General features: G+C 45.1%; 1 protein-coding gene across 2 annotated transcripts in view; it reads left to right on the forward strand.

Moving 5' to 3' along the window:
• The first annotated feature begins 361 nt into the window (after positions 1-361).
• MAP2K4 (mitogen-activated protein kinase kinase 4) overlaps positions 362-26855 on the forward strand; it is a 137866-nt gene continuing 111372 nt past the window's right edge. Inside the window, exons 1-2 of one of the 2 annotated variants that reach the window (XM_027047464.2) lie at positions 362-537; positions 13802-13834. In XM_027047464.2, coding sequence (XP_026903265.1) covers positions 420-537; positions 13802-13834 — 151 coding nt within the window. In that variant the 5' untranslated portion in view covers positions 362-419. The remainder of the gene's footprint in view (positions 538-13801; positions 13835-26855) is intronic. The other variant, XM_027047465.2, reaches the window with a different exon arrangement.

Below are 26855 nucleotides of genomic sequence, written 5' to 3' on the forward strand. Positions count from 1 at the left end.
GTCTGATTTCGGCTTCTGTGGTTTCCAACAAGGGGGCTCGTAAACTTCTTGGGGTCGCAGGCCTCTGCGGGAGCGACGAAAGCTCTGCGTCCCCTAACCTCCCCGGCGCACCCGCGCTCGTAACGCTGCTGCAAAGCGCCTTAGGCCCCGCGAGCCGGCCCGCAGCGCCGGGGCAGCCCGGCCGCCTTCCTCCGGGGCCGGGCACCCGCGCCCTGGGCGGTTCTGCGGCTCTGCAGCTGGCGCGGCTCGGCGTCAGGCTCCGGAGCGCGCGCGCGCGGGGAGGCGTGTCCGGGGGCGTGTCGGAGGCGGGCCGGGGGGCGTGGCCGAGGCGGGCGCTGGCCGCGCCCCTCGGCCGTGCGAGAGGCCGAGCTTGCTGCATTGCAGCCGCCGCGGCGCCGCTCGGCTCCTCACTCCCAACAATGGCGGCTCCGAGCCCGAGCGGCGGCGGCGGCGGCTCCGGGGGCGGCAGCGGCAGCGGCACCCCGGGCCCCGTGGGGCCCCCGGCGCCGGGCCACCCGGCCGTCAGCAGCATGCAGGGTAAGGAACGCGCCAGCGCCGCGACCCCCGCCCCCCCGGCGCGGCCGTCGGCGTCGTCGCGGCCTGTCCCCGCGGCCCGCGGACGCCCCCGGACCCGGCCGAGGAAGCCGCCGGGGCGGCCCGCGCGCCCCCGCCCGCCGCGCGCCCGGCCCTGCCCCGGCTCCGCGCGCAGGCCCCGGCCCGCGGCCTCCGCGCGCGCCCCCCGCCCCACCCCACCCCACCCCACCCCACCCCAGCCCCCGCCCCGCTCGGCCCCCGCCGTGCCCGCGGGAGGCCCACCTGGCCCGGGCCCGCCCCCGCGGCCGCCCCCGCCGCCGCCGCCGCCGCCGCTCACCTGGCGCCGCCCCGCCCGCGTTTCCGGGCCCGCGCCGGGCTGGCCTCCCGCGGGCCGGGCCGCGCCGCGCAGGTAGGCGGCGGCGCTGCGTCCCCGGCGCCCCGGCCTGGCGCCCCCCTGCGCCCCGCCGCCGCCGCCGCCGCCGCCGCCGTCGTGGGGCCCCGCGCAGGGCCATCTTGGTTCCCCGCGGGGCGCCGCCGGAGCCGGGCCCGCCCGCCGACTGGGCGCCCCCCGCGGGGACCCCCCCCGCGCTTGCAAACTTTCCCCGGGGGTGGGGGCGGGGGGAGGGGAAGGGGAGGGGGGAGGGGGAGGGACGGGGGTGGGGGAGGGGCTGCTCCGGCCTGTGCCACCTGTAAGGTTAGTAGTTCCGACGGCCGTCGGGCCCGGGGTGACCGCGTTGGCGTGGCACAGGCTCGAAATATCCGCAAATACGCGAGAGCCCTGGATTCGGTTTCAATGGGGGAGACGCAGGAGACAGAAAGGCAGGGGGTCCCAGTGGTACCGGGTCGTGTCTGGACGTCCGAGGCCGCCGCCTCCTTAATGAATCAGTGCTTCGCCCCCACTGGGAAGGCGAATTCAAATCCGCGTGGCTGCTGACCGAGGGGTGTTGTGAAAACACCAGCCCCCCACCCCCCACCCCTCCCCAGCCCATCAGGGGCCATTCCCTTAAGTTTTCGGGGGGATTTCGGGAGAGTCCTGTTATTTTTAAAACAGGGAATCTCAGCGACCTCTTGGACGACTTCAGCTAACCGCTTGTGTTACATTATCAGCAGAATGGGTCGCGATACCCTGGGCGGTCAGTGTCACCATGGTGACATTTTCCTCTCTGATCAGAACCTTCCCGACAGGGCTCCTTGCTGCGTCTTGAGCCGCGTGTCCGGGTCTGTCTCAACCGCCTTGGGGTCTTCGTGTCGATGAGAGGGTGCGTGATTCAGGAAAGCAGAGACAGGATGCCCTCAAGTTTTCCCTCCCGGCTGGTTGCGCTCCCTGGGAGATCATTTCAATACACGTAAAGAATGGTGATGTACAGACGGGATGATGTCAGAGCTCCGAGGACACTTTCTGTGCAGGCCCTCATGATTAATTCAGACCGAAGTAGTTGTTGGCCGCTGCTGTGTTGCACAGCCCAATGTGTATGTGAGTGTATGCAGAGGACGTAAAAGATGGGTTTTCTGATAAGGACCGCTTTCCAGTCCAGTTGTTGCTGGAAATGAGGCGGAGAAACGACAGGTTAGGATTGTATGGCTTTTGCAAAATGGGTGACTTCTAAAGCTTATAAAAATAGTGCGTGTGTGTGTGTGTGTGTGTGTGTGTGGCGGGGAGTTTATTTTGGTGGGGGTAGGGATGCTGATAGTTTGAAAAAGCTGTATACATTTATTATTTATTATTATTATTATTATTATTATTATTATTATTATTATTTTGGTTAAAAAATGTTGAGCTTCCCAGTGCTGGGCATAGACTCTAGTGCTGGGTATACAGCAGAGAGTTAGTTGGGCATTCTCCTCCCTCCTGATGAGACGGGGCAGGAAAGACAGTCCGCAGGTACATAAGAAAAGTTACTCACGGAGGAGAGTGTTAGGAAGGTAACAAGCGGGGTTTTGCGATGGAAGGTAAGAGAGGAGTGTGTGCTGTGCTTCGATAAGAGGGGTAGAGAAGACCTGTCTGGAAAGATGACTGTCGTGCTCCGGGCAGAGGGGACACTGTGTGTGTGTGTGTGTGAAGCTTCCGGAATGGGGAAGAGCTTGCGGTGCCCTTGTGGTTGGGCAATATTCTGAGGCTCTCCATTCTTCTCCGCCACCTCTGTGTTCTGATGTCTAGTAACCTTTCCAACAAGCGGAACCTAGTTTTAAAAGGGAGAAGGCGGACATAGGCCTCTCTTTGGATTATTGATGAATTTTCTTTTACCAGCATCATGTCTAGCCTTGATTGGCTGAGGAACCTGCTAGTTATAAGTGTCTTGTTCTTGAACCTTTTTTTGCTGACTCAGAATGAAGAGAAGCACCTGAAAGTCGCCGGACGTTGTCTGGTGCAATCCAGGTTATAATCCATGAGCTTAAAGAGCATTTGAGGACCTTTTTTGTTTACTTTGTATGCTTAGAGCCCAACCTTTCATGCTTCCTCTGCTAGAGACCTTTGGTTTTAGATTGGGCTTCAGACCCTTAGAAGATGTTTGGTATATACCACCCCCTTCCTCCAATCTGTTTCTACTTGCTGCCCTGTAAAACATTGCCTTCCTGGGAGGTGTTAATGACCCTCCTCTTTCAAACAGCTAGTTGCAGGACTTCTGGAATACATTTCATCTAACAGACATGTGAGGTCCTTCTGTGTGATAAGCTCTGTGCTGGGCACTGGATAACCCTGTACACTGTTTTCATGGCTTGACGTTTGTGACCCAAGAGTGTGGTCCACATTGGGAAGTATTGTTTCCCTAATGCTATAACATTTAAGAGCTCTGGAGTCCTGGATTTGAATCCCCTTGTCAGGATTTAAGATTTTTGTGACCTAGGGCAAGATACTCAACCTCTCTAACCCTCAGGTTTTCAGTTGGAAAGTAGGAATAATGCTCACTTCACAGGTTCTTTGTGAATGCATGTAGGGCATGGGTCTGACATAGTAAGGATGTGATACATGTTAGCCATCATTATTGTTTTAATGTTTTTTTTTTCTTTAATGTTTATTTGGGGGGCAGAGACAGAGGGAGACGCAGAATCCGAAGCAGGCTCCAGGCTCTGAGCTGTCAGCACAGAGCCCGACGCGGGGCTCGAACTCACGGACTGTGAGATCATGACCTGAGCCGAAGCCGGACACTTGACCCACTGAGCCACCCAGGCGCCTCCCTCCATCATCATTGTTAATAGCAACAATGCGTTGTTTGTAATATGGTGTCATTAATAGTCTCTTTCACTATTAGTAGACGAGTCCCTAACCCCTCATGATCTACTACACAGTTTCTTTAGCTTCATTATTACTGGGTCCCACCCTTCTCACCAATCTGCTGATTTCTGCTTTTCATTATTGAGCCTTTCCTTTAAGAATATCCCTGATGGGTCTTTATTCTACCTGGATTCAGGAAACTGCTCACTCCTCTGCAGGCGCTGTGACTTGGGGCATTTACTCACCTTTTCTGAACTCTGAGTTTCTCATCTGCTAAAATAGGAATAATACCCATATGGCCGGGCTGTTGTGAGGGTCACGTTATTAGAGTAATGCACATGGAAATGTTTGGAAAATTATAAACTATCAGAAAAAAGGATTATTATTAGACATGGTTATTTACCTCCTTGAGTTACTATTCGCTTAAAATGTATAGATTTGAAAGCTCTCATAAACACAAGAAGTTTATTCTAGAAGACTTAAAGCAGTGGAATATATAAAACTTCCTTAAACTTTACTCTGGTAGTTTAAAGGTGGTTAGAACAGTTAGAGCCTGCAATTGATTCTGAAGGATCAGTTCTGGAGGCATTTGTAAAGCACTTGTTACAGGAAATAGTCCTAAAGTATACATTGTAGCATACAAAGTATACACGGTATACATTGTATACAAAGTTTACAAAGTATACATTGTATACAATGTAAAGTATACCTTGTAGGTACCTCTCATAATGAGCTGTTCTAGGCAGGCAGTTTTTCCTTTTTTCTTCTTGGGTCTTAAATGCAGATGTGTAACAAAACTTATGGACCAGTCCAGTCCTTACCTACTTAGCTTCACCTGAACAGTTAATAAATATCAATTTTTAAGAAATGTTTATTATTTTTGAGGGGGGGGGGCAGAGAATCCCAAGCAGCCTCTACGCTGTCAGTGCAGAGGCTGACAGGAGGCTCAGTCCTACGGCTGTGAGGTCGTGACCCGAGCCGAAATCAAGAGTCCGATGCTTAACTGACTGAGCCACCAGGGCACCCATATAAATACCATTTTAAGTGAAAAGATCATAGCTTGATTGTCCTTAAGCACACACAAAATAATGTACGGCCTGGCAGCTATGATTAATAATGCCATATTGTGTATTTGAGAGCTGCTAACAGCAAATCTTAAAAGTTCTCATCACAAGAATAAAAGTTGTTTGTGTATGCGATGGATGTTAACAAGACTTACTATGGTGACCATTTTTGGAGATATACACGTATCAACCCATTAAGTTGTACACCTGAAACTAATGTAATGTCAGCTATACCTCAATAGTAAAAAAAAATGCAAAAATAAACACACAAAACTTTCAAGTGTAATGACGCATATCTGTTAAGAAAAAAATGAAGATTTAAAATCAATGCACTTTTTTTCTCCCAGTAATATTGAAATACATAAAAGATGTGGGAAGCACCCTATCTGTGATTATATTTGACTATTTGTTTTACCAGTTAGTCTGTGGTTTTCAAGAACTACGGGGAGATTCCTTTATCTGGATTGTAAAGAACTGAACTGTGCAGACAGTAGATATAGTTCCAAACCCTAGAATTTCTTGCCTTTTCTTCCCAGTGTGCTGAGTACTATTTCTCTACCGTTTATTTGACATAACCTGAAACGAATGCAGCTTATAGCAAATTGGTCCCCCCGCAAAGCACACTGCATTTCTGTGTTCTCTTAAAAATCAAGCAACCCTGATCTTCAAAGACAAAAAAGTAGAAAAACCATGCTTTCAACACACTTTCTCACCTTTCCCTCTCACGTGCTTTCTAGTGAATGTGTCCTGAAACTTGTTTTGAGATGGGATATTAGCTAACCCTGTGTTTTGAGTCCTGTTTTCTTCTTTCAGAAATGTCTCTGTTTTCCTTCCGCTTTGTTTACCTAATCAGAGAGCCTGGATGGATTTGGGCGCATAGAGTTTCCCTGATTTCTAGGGGTTAGGAGATCACAGCTCCTTCATACGTAATCCAGGTCAGTCTCCTCTGCGACCTCCATGTCTCAGAGGTAGAGATGCGGCCCAAATTACACAACCTGGGAAACTGTAATTTAGGTTTAAACTTAAGAAGGGAAACTGATAGTTAACACAGGTCTTTTCCATGGTCTCTACCTAATTTGATGCTCACCAGCACCCTCAAAGGGGAGGTGGGCACAGTCCCCTTTCGTAGATTAGTGAACTGACCACTTCAGGTAATTTGCGCCAGTGGAGGCAGGTTTTAACCCAGCCTTTCTTCTTCCTGGTCAATAACACAGTTTCACACAGGTTCTCTGAGCGCTAAGTCATTTCAGCCATCAGGTCTGAAGGAAGAATGTTTGCCAGCAGAGATGCAGATTCAGGAATAGAAAGGGGAGATTATTTTAAGTTGCAGTCAGGGGGTGGGAGCTCTAAGCCGCCAGCCATGTTTGGGTTGTTTCTGGAGCCTTGTCCTTCCTGATGCTCCTTTTTATGTCACAGTTCTAAACTTGCTGGAGGGTCGACAGCAGCATTTTGAATTAGGGGGCATTTTTCTTTTTCTTTTTTAAACATTTTTTTAAAGTTTCTTTTTGAAAGAGACACAGAGTGAGTGGGAGAGGGGCAGAGAGAGGGAGAGAGAGGGAGACACAGAATCTGAAGCAGGCTCCAGGCTCTGAGCTGTCAGCACAGAGCCCCACATGGGGCTCGGACCCACGAACCATGAGATCATAACCCGAGCTGAAGTCGGATGCTTAACCGACTGAGCCACCCAGGTGCCCTAAAAAAATTTTTTTTTTTGATGTTTACTTTTGAGAGAGAGAGAGACAGACAGACGGACAGAGTGCAAGCAGGGGAGGGTCAGAGAGAGAGGGAGACACAGAATCCGAAGCAGGCTCCAGTCTCTGAGCCGTCGGCACAGAGCCCTATGTGGGGCTCGAACCCACGAACTGTGAGATCATGACTTGAGCCGAAGTCAGACACTTAACCCACTGAGCCACCCAGGCGCCCCTGGAACATTTTAATTACGCATTGGCCCGGGGGGGGGGGGGCAGTATAGATGTGAAAGGTAGTGGAACTCTTTCAACACTACACATGCCACGGCAAAGGAACCCAGTCAGCAAAAGAGTTCATAATTGATGTCACCATCCTGACGAGGTCTGTCATCTGAGGCAAATGACTGTCTCTGCTTTGTTTCTACCCTTATCCCCCCAGCTCCAGAAGAGGAGACACAGTCTTCATGTGTCTCCTCACACTCCTGGCAAAGTTGAGAAGTAACGTGTGCTTCTCGAAATGATTCGAGGGCCAGGAGTGACAAGTGCCTAATTTGGGGCTACACAGTCAAAGGGAGCATCGGTTAGTAGTTGACGCAAGATGGGCCCCTGGAAAGACAATGCCGTTGCTACAGCTGGATTCCTGAACGGCACCTCATTCTCCACGACGTGGAAAGATGATCGAGGTAGACACCACAGCAGCTTTTTCAGGGCCTACCTTGTTTCCGCTGACCTAAGATCGCTCCGACAAAATTTTTGAAAGGGGGGAAACCAGAAAGGTGTTGCCAGACATATTTGGTGATGCTTCATTGTCTGACTTTGCTGAAGAAACTAAGTGACACTGAGTGGCTCCCCCTGATGGATGCCGGTATCCCTGAGATCTGGGTTGGGGTCCTGCCAGGGAAACTATCCACCTTCGTGGACACCAGAACACCAGGCTGTGTCTAGGAAGGGCTGTGGCAGAATGTAGAGCCCGGGGTGGGGATCCCTGTGCTGTCTGGAGTCCCTCCCTGTTTCCTCCCTTAGGGTGACAGGAAGTAAAAGGAGGGGGACTGGTTTTGTGCAGGCGGAGCTGGTCCCGATGGGGAAGGTGCCACAGCCATTGCTCACCTGAGGGAGGGACCAGGAGTAATTACTGTGGTAGTAATAACGTCTAGTCCAGGCGCAGTGCTGGACATTTTAGATGTGTTAATCATCACAAAGCACTTTTGGGTAGTATTCTTGTGTTCTACAGATGAGAAAATGGAGGCTCACGGAGGTTCGATACTTGCCTCAGTCACAGTCATAAATTGCCCCGCCCAGGTACACTGGGGCTTCAGTGAACAGGTTGGAGAAGATAATATAGCCTTTAGTTACATGGCCAAAGAGTCAATGGGGTAGTTTATTGGCCACAGGCAGAAAAAAGAAATGGCTTAGGAGGACTGACAAGATCCCGAGTTAAAAACAACTTTGGAGAGGATTGATTGCTATTTTTTTTAATTGTTTATTTATTTTTGAGAGGGAAAGAACATGAGCAGGGGAGGGGCATAGAAAGAGAGAGAGAGAGAGAGAGAGAGAGAGAGAGAGAGAGAATGAGAATGAATCTGAGGCAGGCTCCAGGCTCCGAGCTGTCAGTACAGAGCCTGACACGGGGCTCAAACCCACAAACCATGAGATCCTGACCTGAGCTGAAGTCAGCTGAGCTCTGCAGGCACCCCGGATTTGATCAGTATTTATGAAATCACGAATGGTTCTGGATGATGCAGGCAAGCTGGAATTAGTGAATTAGGGTGGCTCCCCTTTTCAGTTAGTGAATGGTGAAGCAAGGGGAGGCAGGAAGCAGCACAGCAGGAAGCAAATCTTGCGGAAACCACTCTTGAGCACAACGAAAACAAATTTTGGACAAGCTGAGATCAGTCCTTAGATGTTAGAGCCCTAATGATGTACTCTGAATAACTCTGCAGTTGGGGCCACATGCCACAATTTTGAGGTTGATTTTGGAAAGCAGCACACACGAGGCTCTTCCTGCTCCTGTTGGAAGCAAGACTGGGTAGCTTGCTCTATGGGCGTGACCCAGTAAGGGGGTTCTGATTTCCTTCCTTCCTTCCTTCCTTCCTTCCTTCCTTCCTTCCTTCCTTCCTTCCTTCCTTCCTTCCTTCCCTCCTTCCCTCCTTCCCTTTTTCTTTCTTGCTTTCTCTCTCTCTCTCTAAGTTTATGTATTTTGAGAGAGACAGAGAGTGGGAGCAGGTGAGGGGTGGTCAGAGAGAGGGAGAGTCCCCAGCAGGTTCTGCACTGTCAACGCAGACCCCGTCCAGGGCTCGAACTCACAAAACCATGAGGTCGTGACCAGAGCTGAAATCAAGAGCCAGACGCCCCAGGCTCTGATTTTCTTTACGCTAGTGTGGATGTGTACTGCAGCCCATAGTCCGTTTTCAGCAGTACCAGACTCGGCTGTGAGGGAGCTGGAAGGACCTGCCGGGGGAGCTGGCAACCACCGATGCCCCTGTCCCGCACCCTCGCTGGCTCACACCATCAACCCAGAGAAGGGGACCCGGGATAATGCGAAGCCCCACGGGGCCGTTTCACAGGCATAGCAGGTGTCGACACACTGTTCCCAAACTCTAAGATAAGGTTACCTGGTTACTATTCTTGTTTGTTTTTAAGTTTTAAAAATTTATTTTTTAAGTGTACATCCAAGTTAGCATATAGTGCTGATTTCACAGTGATTTCAGGAGTAGATTCCTTAGTGCCCCTCACCCATTTAGCCCATCCCCCCTCCCACAACCCCTCCAGGAACCCTCTGTTTGTTCTTCATATTTAAGAGTCTCTTATGTTTTGTCCCCCTCCCTGTTTTTTTTTTTTTTTTTAATGTTTATTCATCTTTGAGAGAGCGTGAGCAGGGAGGAGCAGAGAGAGAGGGAGACAGAATCCAATGCAGGCTCCAGGCTCCAAGCTGTCAGCACAGAGCCCGACGCGGGGCTCGAACCCACGAATCGCGAGATCATGACCTGAGCCAAAGCTGGATGCTCAACTGACTGAGTCACTCAGGCTCCCCTCCTCCCTATTTTTCTATTAATTTTGCGTTCCTTCTTTATGTTCATCTGTCTTGTATCTTAAAGTCCTCATATGAGTGAAGTCATATGATATTTGTCTTTCTCTGACTGACTAATTTCACTTAGCATAATATCCTCTAGTTCCATCCAGGTAGTTGCAGATGGCAAGATTTCATTCTTTTTGATTGCTGAGTAATACTCCATCGTGTGTATGTACATATATATATATATATATATACACATATATATGTATATGTATATATATACACACACACACACACACACACACACGCCACATCTTTATCCATTCATCCATCGATGGACATTTGGGCTCTTTCCATACTTTGGCTGTTGCCGATAGTGCTGCTAGAAACATGCGGGTGAATATGTCCCTTAGAAACAGCACACTTGTGTCCCGTGGATAAATGCCTAGTAGTGCAATTGCCGGGTCGTAGGGTAGTTCTATTTTTAGTTTTTTGAGGAACCTCCATACTGTTTTCCAGAGTGGCCTCACCAGCTTGCATTCCCACCAACAATGCAAAAGAGATCCTTTTTCTCTGCATCCTCGCCAACGTCTGTTGTTGCCTGAATTGTTAATGTTTGCCATTCTGACGGGTGTGAGGTTCTATCTCATTGTGGTTTTGATTCGTATTTGGATGTCTTCTTTGGAGAAGTGTCTGTTCATGTCTTATGCCCATTTCCTCACTGGATTATTTGTTTTTTTGGGGTGTTGAGTTTGATCAGTTCTTTATAGATTTTGGATACTAACCCTTTATCTGATATGTCATTTGCAGATATCTTCTCCCATTCTGTCGGTTGCCTTTTAGTTTTGCTGATAGTTTCCTTCGCTGTGCAGAAGCTTTTTATTTTGATGAGGTTCCAATAGCTCATTTTTGCTTTGGTTAATTTTTTTTAATGTTTATTTTTAACAGAGAGACAGAGTGTGAGCCACCGAAAGGCAGAGGGGGAGAGAGAGAGAGAGAGAGGGAGACACAGAATTAAGCAGTCTCCAGAGCCCGGTGTAGGGCTCGAACTTATGAACTGCAAGATCATGACCTGAGCCGAAGTGGGATGCTTAACTGACTGGACCACTCAGACACCCCCCTCATTATTATTCTTAATTTTATAGTTAAAGGAGGAAACGGAGGTTCAGGTGAAATGACTTGACTTTCACAGTTGGAACTAGGACCCTGGATTAACATTTTTTATTTCGTGTTCTACTTTCTCAAATACTCTCTGCCTTTTGTTTTTGTATACACTTGCTCACCTCCTACATGGCCTTCTAAACTAATGCAGACAAGCTCACTTTGGCAGATACCATAATGGTAGGTTTCCAGTCCTGGCCAGTGAAGGGCTCTCACGATTGGGGTAAGAGCGTGAGGTTGAGGAGGAGTGTGGGAAAGAGGGTGGCCCAGTGAGAAAGGGGAGGAGAAAGCCCCACAGAGCTCCAATTCTCTTGACCGCTTCCTAACACATTGTCATATGTATACATCTGGGTATTTAGTCTTGGTTGGGGGGGGGGGAGGGTTAAGATTTAATGCAAATAAACTTACCTGGGACCAGATAAAATGAAAAGATTCAAAGTGGAGGATCGTGTAAAATTTAGTCCCAGCCTACAGATACCAGGATAAAAAAGTGGGAGGAGGCCCCTGAGATTTTCAAAATTACCTGGTTACCAGCAATTGAACTGGTACCAGATTGAACTGGTACCTCGTGCTCCTGGGGTTGTAGTACATGAAGCGAGTGCGTGGAAAGACAGAATTGAGATACGGGTGACCTCAAAAATTGAACATTTGTGAATGAATAGTGATGGACTAATTATAGCCTAGCCACAGACTGGCTTTTTATAAAGCTGAGAATATTGGAAGTTTTCCTCATCATTTCTTTCCTCCAACCTTTCTGTTCTCGGACGAGGTTGCTGGTGGTCCCCTTGGCCCCTCCCTGCCCTTTGAGTTTAATGAGCTAGGGGAGCTCTAGAAAGATTTAGCTAATAGCCTTTTGTCTGGTTTAATTGATAGGATTAAGTGGGATTCCAAGGTGAGCCATTATGTTTGAGTTAGTTTAACCCTCCTTGCCTGTGAACTCCGCGTCTAGTAGCAAGCCTTTTTTAATTTTATTTTCAAAAATTTTTATTTTTGAGAGAGAGGGAGACAGAGAATCTGAAGCACACCCGCACTGTCCGCACAAAGCCCAACACGGGGCTCGAACTCATGAACTGTGAGATCGTGACCTGAGCTGAACCTCAGCTCAACCCACTGAAACCCACCCGCAAGTCTTTTCTGAGGGAGAAGTAATGCAGAGATGGACAGATCCGTTCACCTGGTCACTGTATCCGTAACTAGATAAAAAGAACAAGTCTGTACTTAGGTGGTGAGCATTTCAGCCTCCTCCCTTTTTATCTACCTGCGCTGATTCCTGTATCTAAGGTGGATTTAACCTCCCATGTGGTTAGAGCAGTAATTGGTGACATTGTAACATTATCAGTTACATATACATTTAAGCATTTTTTTTTCTGTTTCTTAAAATTACCCTGTAACTTATTTTTAGCAGTTGTGCAAACAGCCCCAACTCCTTCTTTTTCTTGTATCTTTCAAGTTTATTTTTCTTGCTCCTTTCTCCATATTGTTATTTTGTTTTCCTCTCCTGCTTCCCTTTAATTTTGCTAACTAGTAGCGAACACTAACTATATTTAGAGCTGAAAAGAGAAGAGTGACTATTGCCTTCAACTTGTTTCAGTCTTTCATCAGTTTCCCCTCCAGCTGTCAGGTGGATTTTGCCTTCAGCTCAGCAGGGAGAGCTGGAGACCCGCCTTCCGACCTGAGGCTGGGGTTCCTCTGTGCTCTCTATGCCACTGCTGCTAACAGAGAGCCAGTTTCCTCTCCTTCCGACCTGTGTTCACCTCATGGGGCCCGTGGGACGGTGGCTGGGCTGGCTTTTAGTTGCTTAGGCTTACAAGGGCCACGGATCTCCGACTTTTTTCTTTCTGAAGTCTGTTTCTGCCACACATCTGCTGGGGCAGCAAGTTGAACTTGAGGGGTAGCTGCCTCCAGGTTTGCCCTGGGTCCTCCAGCCCGGAGCTCCCCGGTGCCCACTCCCCCTATGTTGGCATTTGTGTGGTTAGCTAGTGAGCAGTGGGTTACTCTTGGGCAAAGTAGCTACGTTGGGATTTTTCTGGTATTGTACCTGATAGGTGACATCTTTATCTTAGAATCCTAAGCATTCTGATAATTGGATGGGAGAGAGTACTTAAACACATGCTTCTTTTAGTCCTGGCTCTTTTCCTAGAAGTTTTGGTTGAATTCCCATAAATACAGAATGAGTAGTGATACTCATTCTGAATTTCCCATGTTGTTTCTGAAGGCATTAATAAACACACTCATAGGTGGACTATTGAGAAAACCAGGCATTCACCCCCTAAACCAAGGGGGGTGAAAGAACATCTTAAGAATATTTAAATATTTTATTTAAGAACCTTAAATATTTTGTTGTCAACAGCTTATTTTACTGGGTGCATTTTACAAAAAATTAACATCTATATAAATGAATACATAAGGCGTAATCAGGTCCAGCTGGATTTGGGAAATGTGCTCACGTTCCTAAGGAGATTTCACAGGTTTTCTTCCTGTAACTTGTAAGGTCCCGCCCTGCATATCATTCCTAGGGACACCACCCCCTCTCAGGCCTCCTAGAAGAAGTTGAGTAGTTAATCATTATTTTATGATTTTTACCTCAGTAATGATTTTACCATTAGTTCATGATTTTACCAGTGAGGTTAGCGAATTGACTAGAAAATGTTGCTTTGGTTTAGATTTCGTAATTTATGAACTGCTTTTGAAGCTTTTGAATCAGGGGTAGTAGTTAATCACAGATAGTGTTAAGTCAGCAATTAGGGTTAATAAAAGTCACTTGTAACATGTTCTGAATTTGTAGATTGAAAGCATTGATAAGATTACTTTAAAAGTTACTCTTGACTTCCAAGGGCTAATGGCTATTCTGTTCATCCAATAGATGTGAAACATTAAGGTAATTGCAGAATTTAGAATTTCAATCTAATTTCAGCTTCATTTAATAAAGTACTACCCCAGAGAGAGCTGACTTTTTAAAAGAAAGCTCACGTGTTAGAGTTTTCGCTTTGCTAGTGGGGGGGTATGTGATTCGAACTGTTCCTGAATCAGTTTTATTCAAATGTGATATAAGAATGCAATGTCATGTTTTAATTTTGGTTTGTTTGATTTACAGTCAATGAACTGGAACTTATCTCTTTTACTTTAGGCTTTCAGATAAACTTCTGTGAAAAGGCACAAAGTAAGCTACAAATTTTATGATCCTATGCTACTTATTTTTTTTTCACATCCATCTTGGTATTGGGAATGTGTCCACGATTGTTTCAACTAACCAACCATGGCGATTTTACACTCAAAGAGCTTCCATTTCTCATTCTTTTTCCAAATACAATCATCATCATCATCATCATCGTCATCATCATCTATTCTTGATTGTAAATTGTTTTTGCTCAAAATTGAAATAGATACATACAGGTATTCAAATGCTTGTAGGTATAGAAAGTTGTGTATAGATGTGCAGATAACTTACAGATATTCAGGTGTATATACGTATAGAAATCATAGTAGATTTGGAAAGGTGTATGCAGGTATGGAAAGGCATATTTATGTGGATGAGTTATGAGAAGATATGCATAGGTATTTGGATTTCACCGTAATGCACACTACAAGCCGAGGAAAGTTCTCTTTTAAGATTGCGGTGCAGAGTATTTAGTGGCACTCAGAGATTTCATGATTTAAGGTTGATTTTTTGGAACCGTACACACACACAGAGTGTTTTCATTTTTTTCTTTGAAGCGAAGCTTGTTCCTTCCTCCTGCCTCCCCCTACCTCAGTTGGACTAGTGTTCTCTATTAGGGCACCAGTCTTAAAAGAACGCAGAGTAAGTTTTCTATTCAATAACAAGCAAAACTTATAAAGCTAAAACAAATGCATTAAAACCATTTTAAAATGTATTTGTACGTTTTGAGAGGAGGGAGAGGCAGAGAGAGAGGCGGGCAGAGAGAATCCCAAGCAGCCTCCACACTCAGTGTGGAACCTGACGTGGGGCTCGATCCCATGACCATGAGATCATGACTTGAGCTGAAATAAGGAGCCAGCCAGCCACTTAACCAACTGAGCCACCTAGATGCCCCCAACAAATGCGTCTTATTTATTTATTTGTTTAAAAAACTTTTTTTTAACATTTATTCATTTGTGAGAGAGAGAGAGAGAGCGCGCGCACGAGCGCAAGTGGGAGAGGGGCAGAGAGAGAGGGAGACACAGAATCTGAAGCAGGCTCCGGGCTCTGAGCCGTCAGCACAGAGCCCGATGCGGGGCTCAAACTCATGAACTACAAGATCATGACCTGAGCTGAAATCAGATGCTTAACTGACTGAACCACCCAGGCGCCCCAGCAAACGCATTTTATTTTTTATTTTTTTAATTATTTTTTTTTTAATTTTTTTCAACATTTATTTTTGAGACAGAGACAGAGCATGAACGGGGGAGGGTCAGAGAGACGGAGACACAGAATCGGAAGCAGGCTCCAGGCCCTGAGCCATCAGCCCAGAGCCTGATGCAGGGCTCGAACTCACGGACCGTGAAATCCTGACCTGAGCTGAAGTTGGCCGCTCAACCGACTGAGCCACCCAGGCGCCCCAGCAAACGCATTTTAAACTTAAATATCATTTGTATAAATGCAGTTAAGAACTCCCCACTCAAGGAGACTATTCTTCAGTTAACATAAAAAAAAAATCCCCAAATATGATGTAACTAGTTTCATCTTATTTATTCACAGAGTGAGGAAGAATGGTGGCCACTTTTTGATAGACATCCTTCCTCTCCCCCAGCTTTATTGAGATGTAATTGACTTGTAATTATGTAAGCTTAAGGTGTACAATGTGATAACTTGTATGTTGCAAAATGATGATCGCTGTAGGGTTAGTCAACACCTCCCTCACCTTGCATAATTAATATTCTTTTTTTTGTGCTGAGAACATTTAAGATGTACTGTTTTAACAATTTTTTAAAGTATTTTTTGATGTTTATTTTTTTATATTAGAGAGTGAGTGAGAGAGAGAGCATGAGCAGGCGAGGGAGGGGCAGAGAGAGACAGAGGGAGAGAGAGAATCCCAAGCAGGCTCTGCACTGTCAGTGCAGAGCCCGATGCAGGGCTCGAACCACAAACTGTGAGATCATGACCTGAGCTGAAATCAAGAGTCAGAGGCTTAACCAACTGAGCCACCCAGGCACCCCTAACATTTTCTGATGGAATCAAAATGCTTATAATTTCCATTGATTGAACATTGTGACTTCCTTTGAAATGTAGTTAGCAAGCAATGTATTTCTTGAATGGCTCACTCATGACACAGACCCTAGGATCACAATTTTTTAATCGGTTCATTATTATCCTTCTCTTACCTTAAACTAAAGATATTATACAATTGCCTGCCCATATTTGATACATATCTGTGTATAATGAAGTTACAACTTCTATTTTATGCTATTTTAATTTTAATACACTTACTATGATAATTTTTTGCTTTCGCTTATATTTGAACAAAATGTTTCTCTTTAATTATTATAATTTTTAGTTTTTCTATATTGGCAACATTTAATCTAAGAAAAATGCTGACATTTAAAAAATGTAAAGCTGCATTCACATTGTTGCCCTTTTTTCTAACTTAGTCCAGTTGTGGACGTAAAACCAGAGATTTTGTTAAGCTTAAAGTTGTGTATGCAGTGTCCATAAAAAGCTCTGTAGCTAGATTAAAAGTGCCTTTGGACTGTCTAAATGGTTCTGTCCCTTCTCCGTTGTTACAGAAACGGCAGATTTGTGGTGCTGCCTGCCTGGAACCCGGAGGAATCGAACAAGGAAGCATATATATACAATACTCCCGCTTTGATTCTCCCTTCTGGGTTGTCTTCACTGCCTCTTCACATTGACTGCCTTCTCACATCTCCTTTTTTATTTCCCCCTCTCACTTTGGGACATCCTCCTCTTTGTTTTCCAGCTTTTGGGATTCAGCACCGTTTGATACGTTCATTCACGAAGCACCTGTTGCACACCTCAGTACCAGAAAGTGGGGGAGCCGATGGGTCCGGAAATGAATAGGTCACTGCCCTTGCTGACTCTTAGTGTAGTGGACCTGAGTTGATCCGGGTTTGATTCTGAGTGTTCAGCTGCTGATGCTACAGATTGATTAGCAGCTGAACACAGGGTGAGGTGGTGCAGGAGGCAGGGGTACAGGGCACGTCTGCCCTGCTGTTGTGAGAGAGAGCAGCATGGGGCTGGGTGGGGGTGGGGGTGCCATGGGTCTCCTGAGAGCTGCTTTCCTGATTGGAGAACGGGGCTCAAAGATCCAGTGATGGGCCTGCCCTACTTTGGAGTTAAGCAGAGCTCTCTGCTGGCTGGGACCTCAGCGGAAGACTCAAGTAAAGGGAGGGTTGGAGCAGGGATGTTGGTAGGGATGGCCGGCTCTAAGTTGACGGTATTTATTTTTGTACTAAACGTTTAACTTTCCAGTTGCTTACGTACATTAACTTTTTTCCAAGATCGGTCCTGTCCTAAAGATTAAAGTACAACTTTGTAATGTTTGTAGACAACCAGGCTTACGTTTGGGATATAGACATTGACTTTATGTTAAAGGCGGTCACTGTCTCTTTAAAACTAAAGGGCTTGAAATCGCGCAGGTAGCGTTTTCTCATCGAATAGGACCTCCTGTAGGGCCAGAATCTCCCATCTTATTCTCAGGATGTTTCAGAATTCTCAGAAGGACTTAGATTTAGTTCATTAAAAACACTTCTGTGCATACGGTAGTTGTAGGAGGGGACGGAGCGCAAAGAGCACAGAATTATCGTGAAGAACCCAGTGAGTGCGTGCAGTGCCCTCACATGCTTGATTGATTCTCCGTCATAAGTCAGAAAGACTTATTGTAAGATGATTCTGATGACTAATGGAAGCTCTGAAGGATTCACTTTTTCCCATTGTTTAACTTTCACATAGTTTTTGTTTTTCATACTGTGTTATCACTATTCCAATGAGTGTATCACAATCGCCTGTTACAAGTTAGTGGAGCTTTATTGGAAATGTGTGGGAGGTGTTTTCGTACACGGTGTGAGATCACTTTTAATTTTGGAACCGGATTTTTACAGATCGTCAATAAAAATCCACTTTGCATCTCATGGCCTTCTTTTGATCAATTATAGTTTGCATTTACTTGCTTTTTGGTTTTTTCTATATAAAGTTAGTATGTAAGTTAATAAGTAAACAAATGAAGTTACAATTATTTAAGACAACGGTGTTATGTTTCTCTTAACCCTGTTGGATTGTCAAATTATTCTGAAGTCTAAACGAAAGACTACTTCAGGGAAAGATACTCTTTCTGATTGAGAGTGCTTATGTTTAGAAGGTTGATTAATTCATCATTCATCATTTGGAGATCATGATTCTGTACTTGTAAAGGTGTTTATGTGACTTATGACCAAGTTTTGAATGATCATATCTCGATGGCTTTAATCAGAGAACTTGTAAACATGGTTCTTTAGAACATGATTTGCGTTGGCTTATAAAACCAGTGTGTTTTTTTTTTTGTTTTTGTTTGTTTGTTTGTTTGTTGGTGGGGGAAGATTTACCTAGAAACACTTTTTGAGAAGTGCTTTCATAGATGTCAAATTTACCCTAGTGTGTTACCATTCTGATTTTCTTATTTGGATGAGAAGACTCATTAAGGATCCCATGGCTGTAGAGGTCTTGGCTGAAGACAAATTTGGGTAGTATTGAGTTTTGTAGCTTTTATACTTTTGGTAGCTTTAAAAACTTCTTTAGTAGCTTTTAAAAATTGTTTTACTTGGGGATGTTTGCATAAGCAACAGGACGTTTCTTTCTTTCTTCGTTTCTTTCTTTCTTTTGATTTATTTAGAGACAGAGAGCATGGGGGAGGGGCAGAGAGTGGGGGGGGGGGGAATCCCAAGCAGGCTCTGAGTTGTCAGCACAGAGCCCGATGTGGGGCTTGAGCTCATGAATCCTGAAATCATGACCAGAGCCTAAATCACAGGGCAGACACAACCTACTGAGCCATCCAGGCGCCCCGACAGGAGCTTTATGTAGAAAGTTATGTGCTCCAGAGCTGACTTTTATTCTTGAAGTCACTAATAGAAATTAGATTACAGGTAGTGATTGCTTTTGGTAACACTGCACATCAGAATATTTTTGGAGAAAAAAGTGGAGGTATTCTAACCACAGATTCTCATTTAATTGTGAAACTACTCTTTTACAATAAGGATCCCTAATTGGTTTTAAGTTGGTAATAGTAAAAAGGAAACAATAAAGAGGAGGAAGGATGTTTTGTGAATGCAGAAATTTGAGGAAGTCATTAATAAGTTTACTGACCTGATAAGAAGTGTCTGTAAAAGATGATGTGTTGCTCAAGAGAGTATTTGATTGTATTGGAAGTAGGCTGTGTAGTAAACCAGGCGAAGGAAGACATGGAGGGGGAGTCAAGCCATTCTACCTTTACACTAAGAGCTTAGGAAATTCACCTGATTAAATTTCTTTTTTTTTTTAATGTTTTATTTATTTTTGAGAGCGCAAGCAGGGGAAGTGCAGACAGAGAGGGGGGCAGGAGAGAATCAGAAGTGGGCACCCCACTGACAGTGGTGAGAGCCCAACGCAGGGCTCGAATCCACGAACCGCAAGATCATTAACTGAGTCGAAGTCGGACGGCCAACCAACTGAGCCACCCAGGTGCCCCACACCTGATTAAATTTCTAATTTTCCATTTTATGTAGCAAAAAATCTACACAGTGACTAAAATTTTATCATTTGGAATTTATTAAGCTCAGCTATGTTTTTCAGCAGTCATAAGAAACAACGCTGCTATTGGAGATTAACAAGTTTTATTTAAATTTCTATAGAATTACTTATATTTATATTTTTATTATTTGATTTTATTTTTTTAATGTTTGAGATAGAGGGAGAGAGAGAGAGAGAGCGCATACAGGGGAGGTGCAGAGAGAGAGGGAGACAGTGGATCCAAAGCAGGCTCCATGCTGACAAGAGAGAGCCAGATATGGAGCCCGAACCCACAAACCATGACATGAGCTGAAGTCAGATGTCCAACTGACTGAGCCACCCAGGCACCTCTATTTATTTATATTTTTAAGTTTATATGCTGAATTTAGTTGAAAAATGAGATCTTGTAGGATTTGCCATAAGCCCGACTAGCATCCAGGAGATTCATCACTATCTTCACGGGCCTCGTGGTAAAACTGCCAATGGAAACTCCATCTGCTTGGAAACAGCTGTTTACAAATTAAAGCCCAAGAGTTGTAGTGACGGTGTAGGCAGAGGCGACATTCACATATTCCCTTAGTACTTCCTCCCATTCCAAGGGGAGTGTTGCCTGATTATCTTTGATCTGGAAAGTAATGGGAACATTCATTTCTCCTGAAACATGGTTTTCATTGCTAGAAGAAAGAAGGTTTTGAATAGCCATTGCACCTTAATAATCATTCAGAGAAACTTAATGTGTGATATTTTTGCATGAGAAAAAAATGAGTGATTCTCCCACAGTGCAGAAAGTTTCCCATGTGCCAGTCGAACTTCGCTATTAGCAGTGCAGGGCTGTTTGACAAAACTTTTGTGGCTGGACAGATACGGCGCAGAAGCGATGTGGAAAAGTTTCCGGAAGGTGTTACCAACCAGATCTCCAATTCATCAAAGTGGTTTTCTTTTCTTTTCTTTTTTTTTTAAATCTTTTAAATGTTTATTTATTTTTTTGAGAGAGCATGAGTGGGGTGGTGGGGGGCAGAGAGACAGGGAGACACAGGATGGGAAGCAGGCTCCAGGCTCTGAGCTGTCAGCACAGAGCCCGACGCAGGGCTCGAACTCACAGACCGGGAGAGCATGACCTGAGCAGAAGTGGGACGCTCAACCGACTGAGCCATCCAGGTGCCCCATCAAAGTGGTTTTCTTTTTTTTTTTTTTTTTAACGTTTATTTATTTTTGAGACAGAGAGAGACAGAGCATGAACGGGGGAGGGGCAGAGAGAGAGGGAGACACAGAATCTGAAACAGGCTCCAGGCTCTGAGCCATCAGCCCAGAGGCCGACGCGGGGCTCGAGCCCACGAACTGTGAGATCGTGACCTGAGCCGAAGTCGGATGCTTAACCGACTGAGCCACCCAGGTGCCCCATCAAAGTGGTTTTCAATTTAGCTTATAAATTGAGGGTGATGGTTTTCAAATAAGGTATAGTAAATACTTGAAATTCTCATGACATGATTTTACGAGTGCTTTCAAAATTGAGACACAAGTGTCTAGATGAAAAGATGTACTAGAAGAAACTTAAAACACCCGGGCTGCTGTTCATCTGATCATTAGGTAGAATTAGGTGAACATTAATCAGAAATGAAAATCATGTAAGCATACTCGCTCCCCTTTAGAGCACCTCTTCCAAGATTAAATAAATGGGCACAAATGAAACCCTTAACAGACACACATACTGCTAATGATAAGGGGCCCTGGGGTCTTTCAAGAAGAGTTAGATGTAGAGCCTACTCTGAAGAAGCTTATGTTCTTTGAGAGATTGAACTTGTAGAGTCAGTCTGTGTGGCAGAAGTAATCGTAATAGCTCATTCACTGTGTGCCAAACCCTGTTCTAAGCACATTCTGTTAACTCCTTTAATCCTTACAACCTTGTGAGGTTGGTATAGTAACTAGTATGGGTGAGGAAACTGAGGCACAGAAAGGTTAATAAGGAAATTTTTCAAAGTCATCCGGCTAGTGAGTGACCCTGGTCTGGTCAAGTTTATATGCTATAAACAATAGTGTCTTATTCTTGAAAGAGAACAGTGGGTACTCATAGGAATGATTTTCTTTCTTTTTTTATTAAAAAAATCTTTTAACGTTCATTCATTTTTGAGAGAGAGCGCAAGCAGGGGAGGGGCAGAGAGAGGGGGACAGAGGATCCCAAGCAGGAACCGTGCCGACAGCAGCAAGCCCGATGCGGGGCTCGAACTCACGAACCGTGAGATGGTGACCTGAGCTGAAGTCCCGCGCTCAACCGACTGAGCCACCCAGGCACCCCAACGTATGGCCAATCTTATTTCTTGTGTTCCTCCTCCCTACACCTATCTCTACTGAAATACCTTCAAGCAAGTTCAGATTATCATTATTTCATTTTTTTCTGGCCACATCTATGTCAGTCACATGCCTTGTCGGTGATAACGACTCTTAAATGCAGAGCCTCAGGCGGTTATCACACTGTTAAAGAAACAAAACAATATTATCAGATAGCCCCCTCAGATCTCCTCAAATGCCATATAGATGCATGTTGACAGTTGATTTGTTCAAGTTGAGATCTCAGTAAGGTCCACACATTCTGCATTTTATTGCTGTTTCTTTATAGTAGTTCCCCCTTTTTTCTCTTTGCCATTTATTCACCGAAAAAACTGGGTCATGCATTTTGTAGCGTTTTGCACGTTTCACATTTGGCTGATTACATCCTTTTAGTCATTAGTGTTTCATGGGTGTCTCCTTGCCCTGTAGCTTCTGTTAATTGGTGGTTAGGTGAAGAGGCTTGATCACATAGAGATATGCATTTTTGGCAAGAACGCTTTATAGGTGGTGCTGGGTATTTCTTGTTGCCTCACATCAGGGGGCACATGATGTTTAAAAATTTTTTTTTCAAATGTTTATTTTTGAGAGAGAGAGACTGAGTGTGAGCTGGGGAGGGGCAGAGAGAGAGAGAGAGAGAGACAGAGAGAGAGACAGAGAGAGGAAGACACAGAATCCGAAGCAGGTTCCAGACTCTGATCTGTCAGCACAGAACCCAATGCAGGGCTCAAACTCACAAACCGCGAGATCATGACCTGCGCCGAAGTCGGATGCTCAACCGACTGAGCCCCCCAGGTGCCCTATGAAGGTGTATGAGTTCTGACTGTAGCTCTTGTTAAGATTAATGGCTGGGTTTTAGGTGCTGTCCATGTGATTCCTATAGGAGAAAGTTCCCCCATCAGCTTTTCACCTGTTGTTTTTGGCCATCGTTGATGATTTCTGTCCAAATTATTTTGTTAGGTACTGGTTAACTCATACTGCCAAATATCTGTGGGCTCTTCAAATAGTAGCTATGGTCAGCCAAAACCCAACATTTGTGTTTGGGGCATACCAACGAATGCAAATTAAATGAAGCATTAATCCTCTCTGACTTAGCTGTACCAGTGTTGAAGGATACGAACGTATGTGTATGTGGGCACGCACGTATACACAGACGTTTATTGTGCTTTTCTGTACTTTGAGAGAATTAAAACTGGAAATCTGTCTCTTCTTCATACCCTGGAATATGAGCCGACCTCTTCGTTACCAGGGTTTTTTAGCTTTTTAAATTTTCTTAATCTCTGAAGATGATTAAAGAACATGCCAAATAATTCTTGACGTTTTTTGGTGAGGAAGAATCCGTGGGTTATGGGAAAGCAGTTCTGCCAAACTAAGATCAGTTCCAAACTGGAGTCCAGCCTTGCTTAAAATTAATTTGTGTTCAGTGCTTAGATGGCTCAGGTCCTGTAGGGCTTCGCCTTCCCATTACTTGGGAACCAGAATTAGTCCTCAAAAGGCAGTTTGGTGAGAATAGAAGTAAGTATGAGTTCTCAACCAGGGTATAAAAAAGCTTGGTGAGCTCCTGCGTTCCAGTGAGCACTTAACCTTTTCAGTGACTGTGTGTTCTTGTCCAACAGGTGTCATTCTTCACCTTCCGTAATAGCAGTTTCTTAACCAGCTCTTCTTTCTTACTATTCCTGTTTAGTTACCCATTTTGTAACTAAATTATTGCAGTCTCCCCTTTATGGTGTTCTGAAACTGATTTGGTCTCGCACAGTTTGTCAGTAACTGATTAGAGAACTTGCCATCAAAATACTCTCGTGTGCCATATATTCCGGAAGCAGAAGGGATACGACATACCCTCTTTGCCATTTACTCTCTTGATTAATCTTACTTTAATTCTAACCTTTCAAAAACTTCAATTTCTAGAAGGCATGTAACATGGTGGACTATTCATGTGTCATGCAATTCTGTCAGGAGCATTTCTCTAGCTAAAGCTTCTGGCTAACTTTTTCAGAGAACTTAATTTCCAGTTATAGGTATTTTGATCAATGAGGGGGAAAAATGAAGCAAAACCTGACCTTGGGTTATCCATTTATTCAGGAAATATTTTTGTTGCTGAGATATGGCAGGTGCTGTTAGGAAAAATACTGAGTCCTTGGAGTGCTGGATCTCATTACCATGGTCAGAAGTCATCCGGATGAACATTTAGGTTCCGCATGGGGAGATGCTGGTGTTCAAATACTGACTGTTCCTGAAGAAAGAAATATAACTGGTGGCTATGTGATAAACGATGACTATTTAAAAATGGTATAGTGTGATTTTCCCCCCTCCTATGCAGTTATTAAATGATTGCTGAGCCACCGCTGGTGTTTTAGAATTGGGGGAGTTATCTTTGAAATAAGGCTTTCCTTCTGCATTAGGTAGTGGAAGGTACCGGAAAAAGGCTTGTATTCCCCTTCTTTATAGCAGTGAGCAGCTCACATTTGAGGGCAGGCCGTCTCTGCATCAATACAAATGGTCAGTAAAAGCCTTCTTGTCATTCACGAGTGCCGTTTAGTGGTAACAGATTACCGGAAGGCTCTCCAAATCACCTTAATTGAATGAAAATATATGTAGAATCGTATATATGGAAGAAATTGATTCCTGCTGTTGCCTGTCTGGGTTCCTAGTGACATATGATGCTAAAAAGGATTATTACAGGTGAAATTTTATATGCTGGTGTGAACTTTTGCTGTGGGATAAGCTAGTGGGGCAGTACAGCACGGGAGTTTAGTGGTCTCCCTTCCCAGAGTGAAGTCGGCTTGGAATAACAAGTAAACTGTGATCCTTAAGCAGCCACATAGAAGGGAAAAATAGATAAGACCCTCCATCTGATTTTCCTGAGCTAGCCTAACGTGGTCACGTGTGTTCCTTCTTTGCTCTAAGAAGACCTTTCTTAAATCAACATCACAGGTGGATAATATGTCCATTCAGTTTATAGATTGACCACGGACAGATGATAGAGAAAATATATTCATAGACCACATTCTCTCACTTCATCTCTAATTGAATTGGGGTATTTTCCTCCTGTTTTTGGCTTGCTTATAGATTTGGATAGCATAGAAAAATCAACGACAAGTGTTCATGGAAATAAGAAAAGATTTATTCCTTGAAACTGACCTCCTCTTCTTCACCTTTCAGTGTTTCAGATTTTAACACTGCAGTGTTTTCTCGCCCCCAAGCATTCTCCAGTTCTCTTGACATCAGCTGGGGGTCCAACAATTCAGTTGCTGGACACTATCTAGCTGGAGTTGGAATCAGATCCCCACGTTAAAGGGGTCAGCCCCCCGAATGGCCCCACTTCAGATCCAGCTGCCAGTGGGGTACTTAGGCACCCACACTTCTGCTTGGCCAATGATGAGTTAGATAGGGCTCCCCTGACTCCACCCCCAGGTGGAGTTATTTGTTAGGGCAGCTCACGGAACTCAGGAAAACACTGTACTTATGTTTATCAGTTTAGTGTAAAAGAGACAACTAGGGAACAGTCAAATGGAAGAGCTGTGTAGGGCTAGGTATGGAGAGAGCGGGCAGAGAGCTTCCATACTTTGTCTGGGCTTGTCATCCTTCTAGTACTTTGATGTGTTCACCAACCTGGAAACTCCTGGAACTCCTTCTTGGGGGAGGGTTTATGGGAGTTTCATTACATAGGCGCAGTTGATCAAATCATTGGCCATTGGGTGATGGAACTCAGTTTCCAGCCCTTCTCCCCTCCACGGAAGCTAGGGGGTGGAGCTAGAAGTTGTAGCCCTCCTCTTTGCCAGGTTTGTTTCTCTGGAGACCAGCATCCCATCCTGAAATTATGTGTGTGTAGTGCCTGTGGGAGAGGCCCTCTCCTCTGTCCCCTCATTAGCACAATCTCTGGTTTGGTTGAAAGGGGCTTGTTATGAATAACGAAAGACTCTTCTATCACTGGGGAGGGGGGCGGGTACTGGAAGGGTCGTAGGAGGTCTGTGCCAGGTACTTGGGACAAGTACCAGATACATTTTTTATTACAACACAGACACTATAGCGAAACTACCTTGCACACAGTAGACCCAGAGCTTTGGATCTGTAAGCTTTCTAGGAGGGCTAATCTATACTTACCTGGAAAGAAGAATGGGTACCGGTATCATTTTGGTAACGGACGGTTGATTTTGTGTTGTGAAAAAGATTCATATGCTGTATCTCCCAGGACCAAATGGGTACCTTCACTGTGATGCTAAATTGCCCGTATCTTACAGTTTTCTTTATCCTAACCTACTCATTAGTGAAATTCATATAGGATTGGGTCTAGAAGAGTTGTTTATGGCTGGTGGGAATCCTTATTGGCATTGTAGGAAGATGAGGGAAGACATTAATGTTTGACAAAAATATTAAGAAACTAATATTTGCTTTGTGGCTAATAACATTCCTCTAAGTAAACTCTTCAAGGAGAAGTCTGATATGACTGTTTTGCTAGCTCCTCAACCTGGGCGCCGCTAAGTTACCTGTCAGCTGAAACACATTGCCTTGGCCTGCGGCCTGGGGCCACTCGCTGCAGCTCAGGTCAGTGGCCTTTAGCCAAGAGCAGGCTTGTGTTTCCTTCATTGTGTTGTACGCGCGCTCTTTCCTTCACTTCGTGGCACATACGAAAAAGGTTTGAAGCACTGATTGAAACAATACTGACGGCATCATTAGACAATATGGTTAGTGTCCTTATTTCATTTATGGGTGGCGGGAAGTTAAAATGGTATTGTTAGGATCTTGTGGGGTTGACCAAGCAGGAAAAATAAATGCGACCTAAGACCGGCGGGCACTTTGGTTCCTTGTTAGAGTTCGAGCGAGCCGTTCTGAGAATATCTGCTGTGCGATGTGTTGCCTCTGCCTGGACAGTGAGGTGGGCTGGAGGCCACTTGTGTGGGCTCTGGGATGTTGATAAAAACCGGAACAAGCCTTATGGCTTTTCTTGACCCAGTTTTCACAAGTTTGTGTAGTAGGTGCCCTGTCCTACTAGAAGGATGCTACCAAAAAGTAGGAGTTCGTTATGTGGGTGATTTTTCAGAAATCCTAATATCTCGCTACTGGTGCGTGGTAACATAGTAACTTGAAACTTTGGGGAGCTGATGAGGAACTTAAGTAGAGTGTGGAGGGGTCTGACTGGGAGGCAGAGGTTGCCACATGGCCTACC

The sequence above is a fragment of the Acinonyx jubatus genome, chromosome E1, assembly GCF_027475565.1.
Source record: "Acinonyx jubatus isolate Ajub_Pintada_27869175 chromosome E1, VMU_Ajub_asm_v1.0, whole genome shotgun sequence".
NCBI classification, from domain to species: Eukaryota; Metazoa; Chordata; class Mammalia; order Carnivora; family Felidae; genus Acinonyx; species Acinonyx jubatus.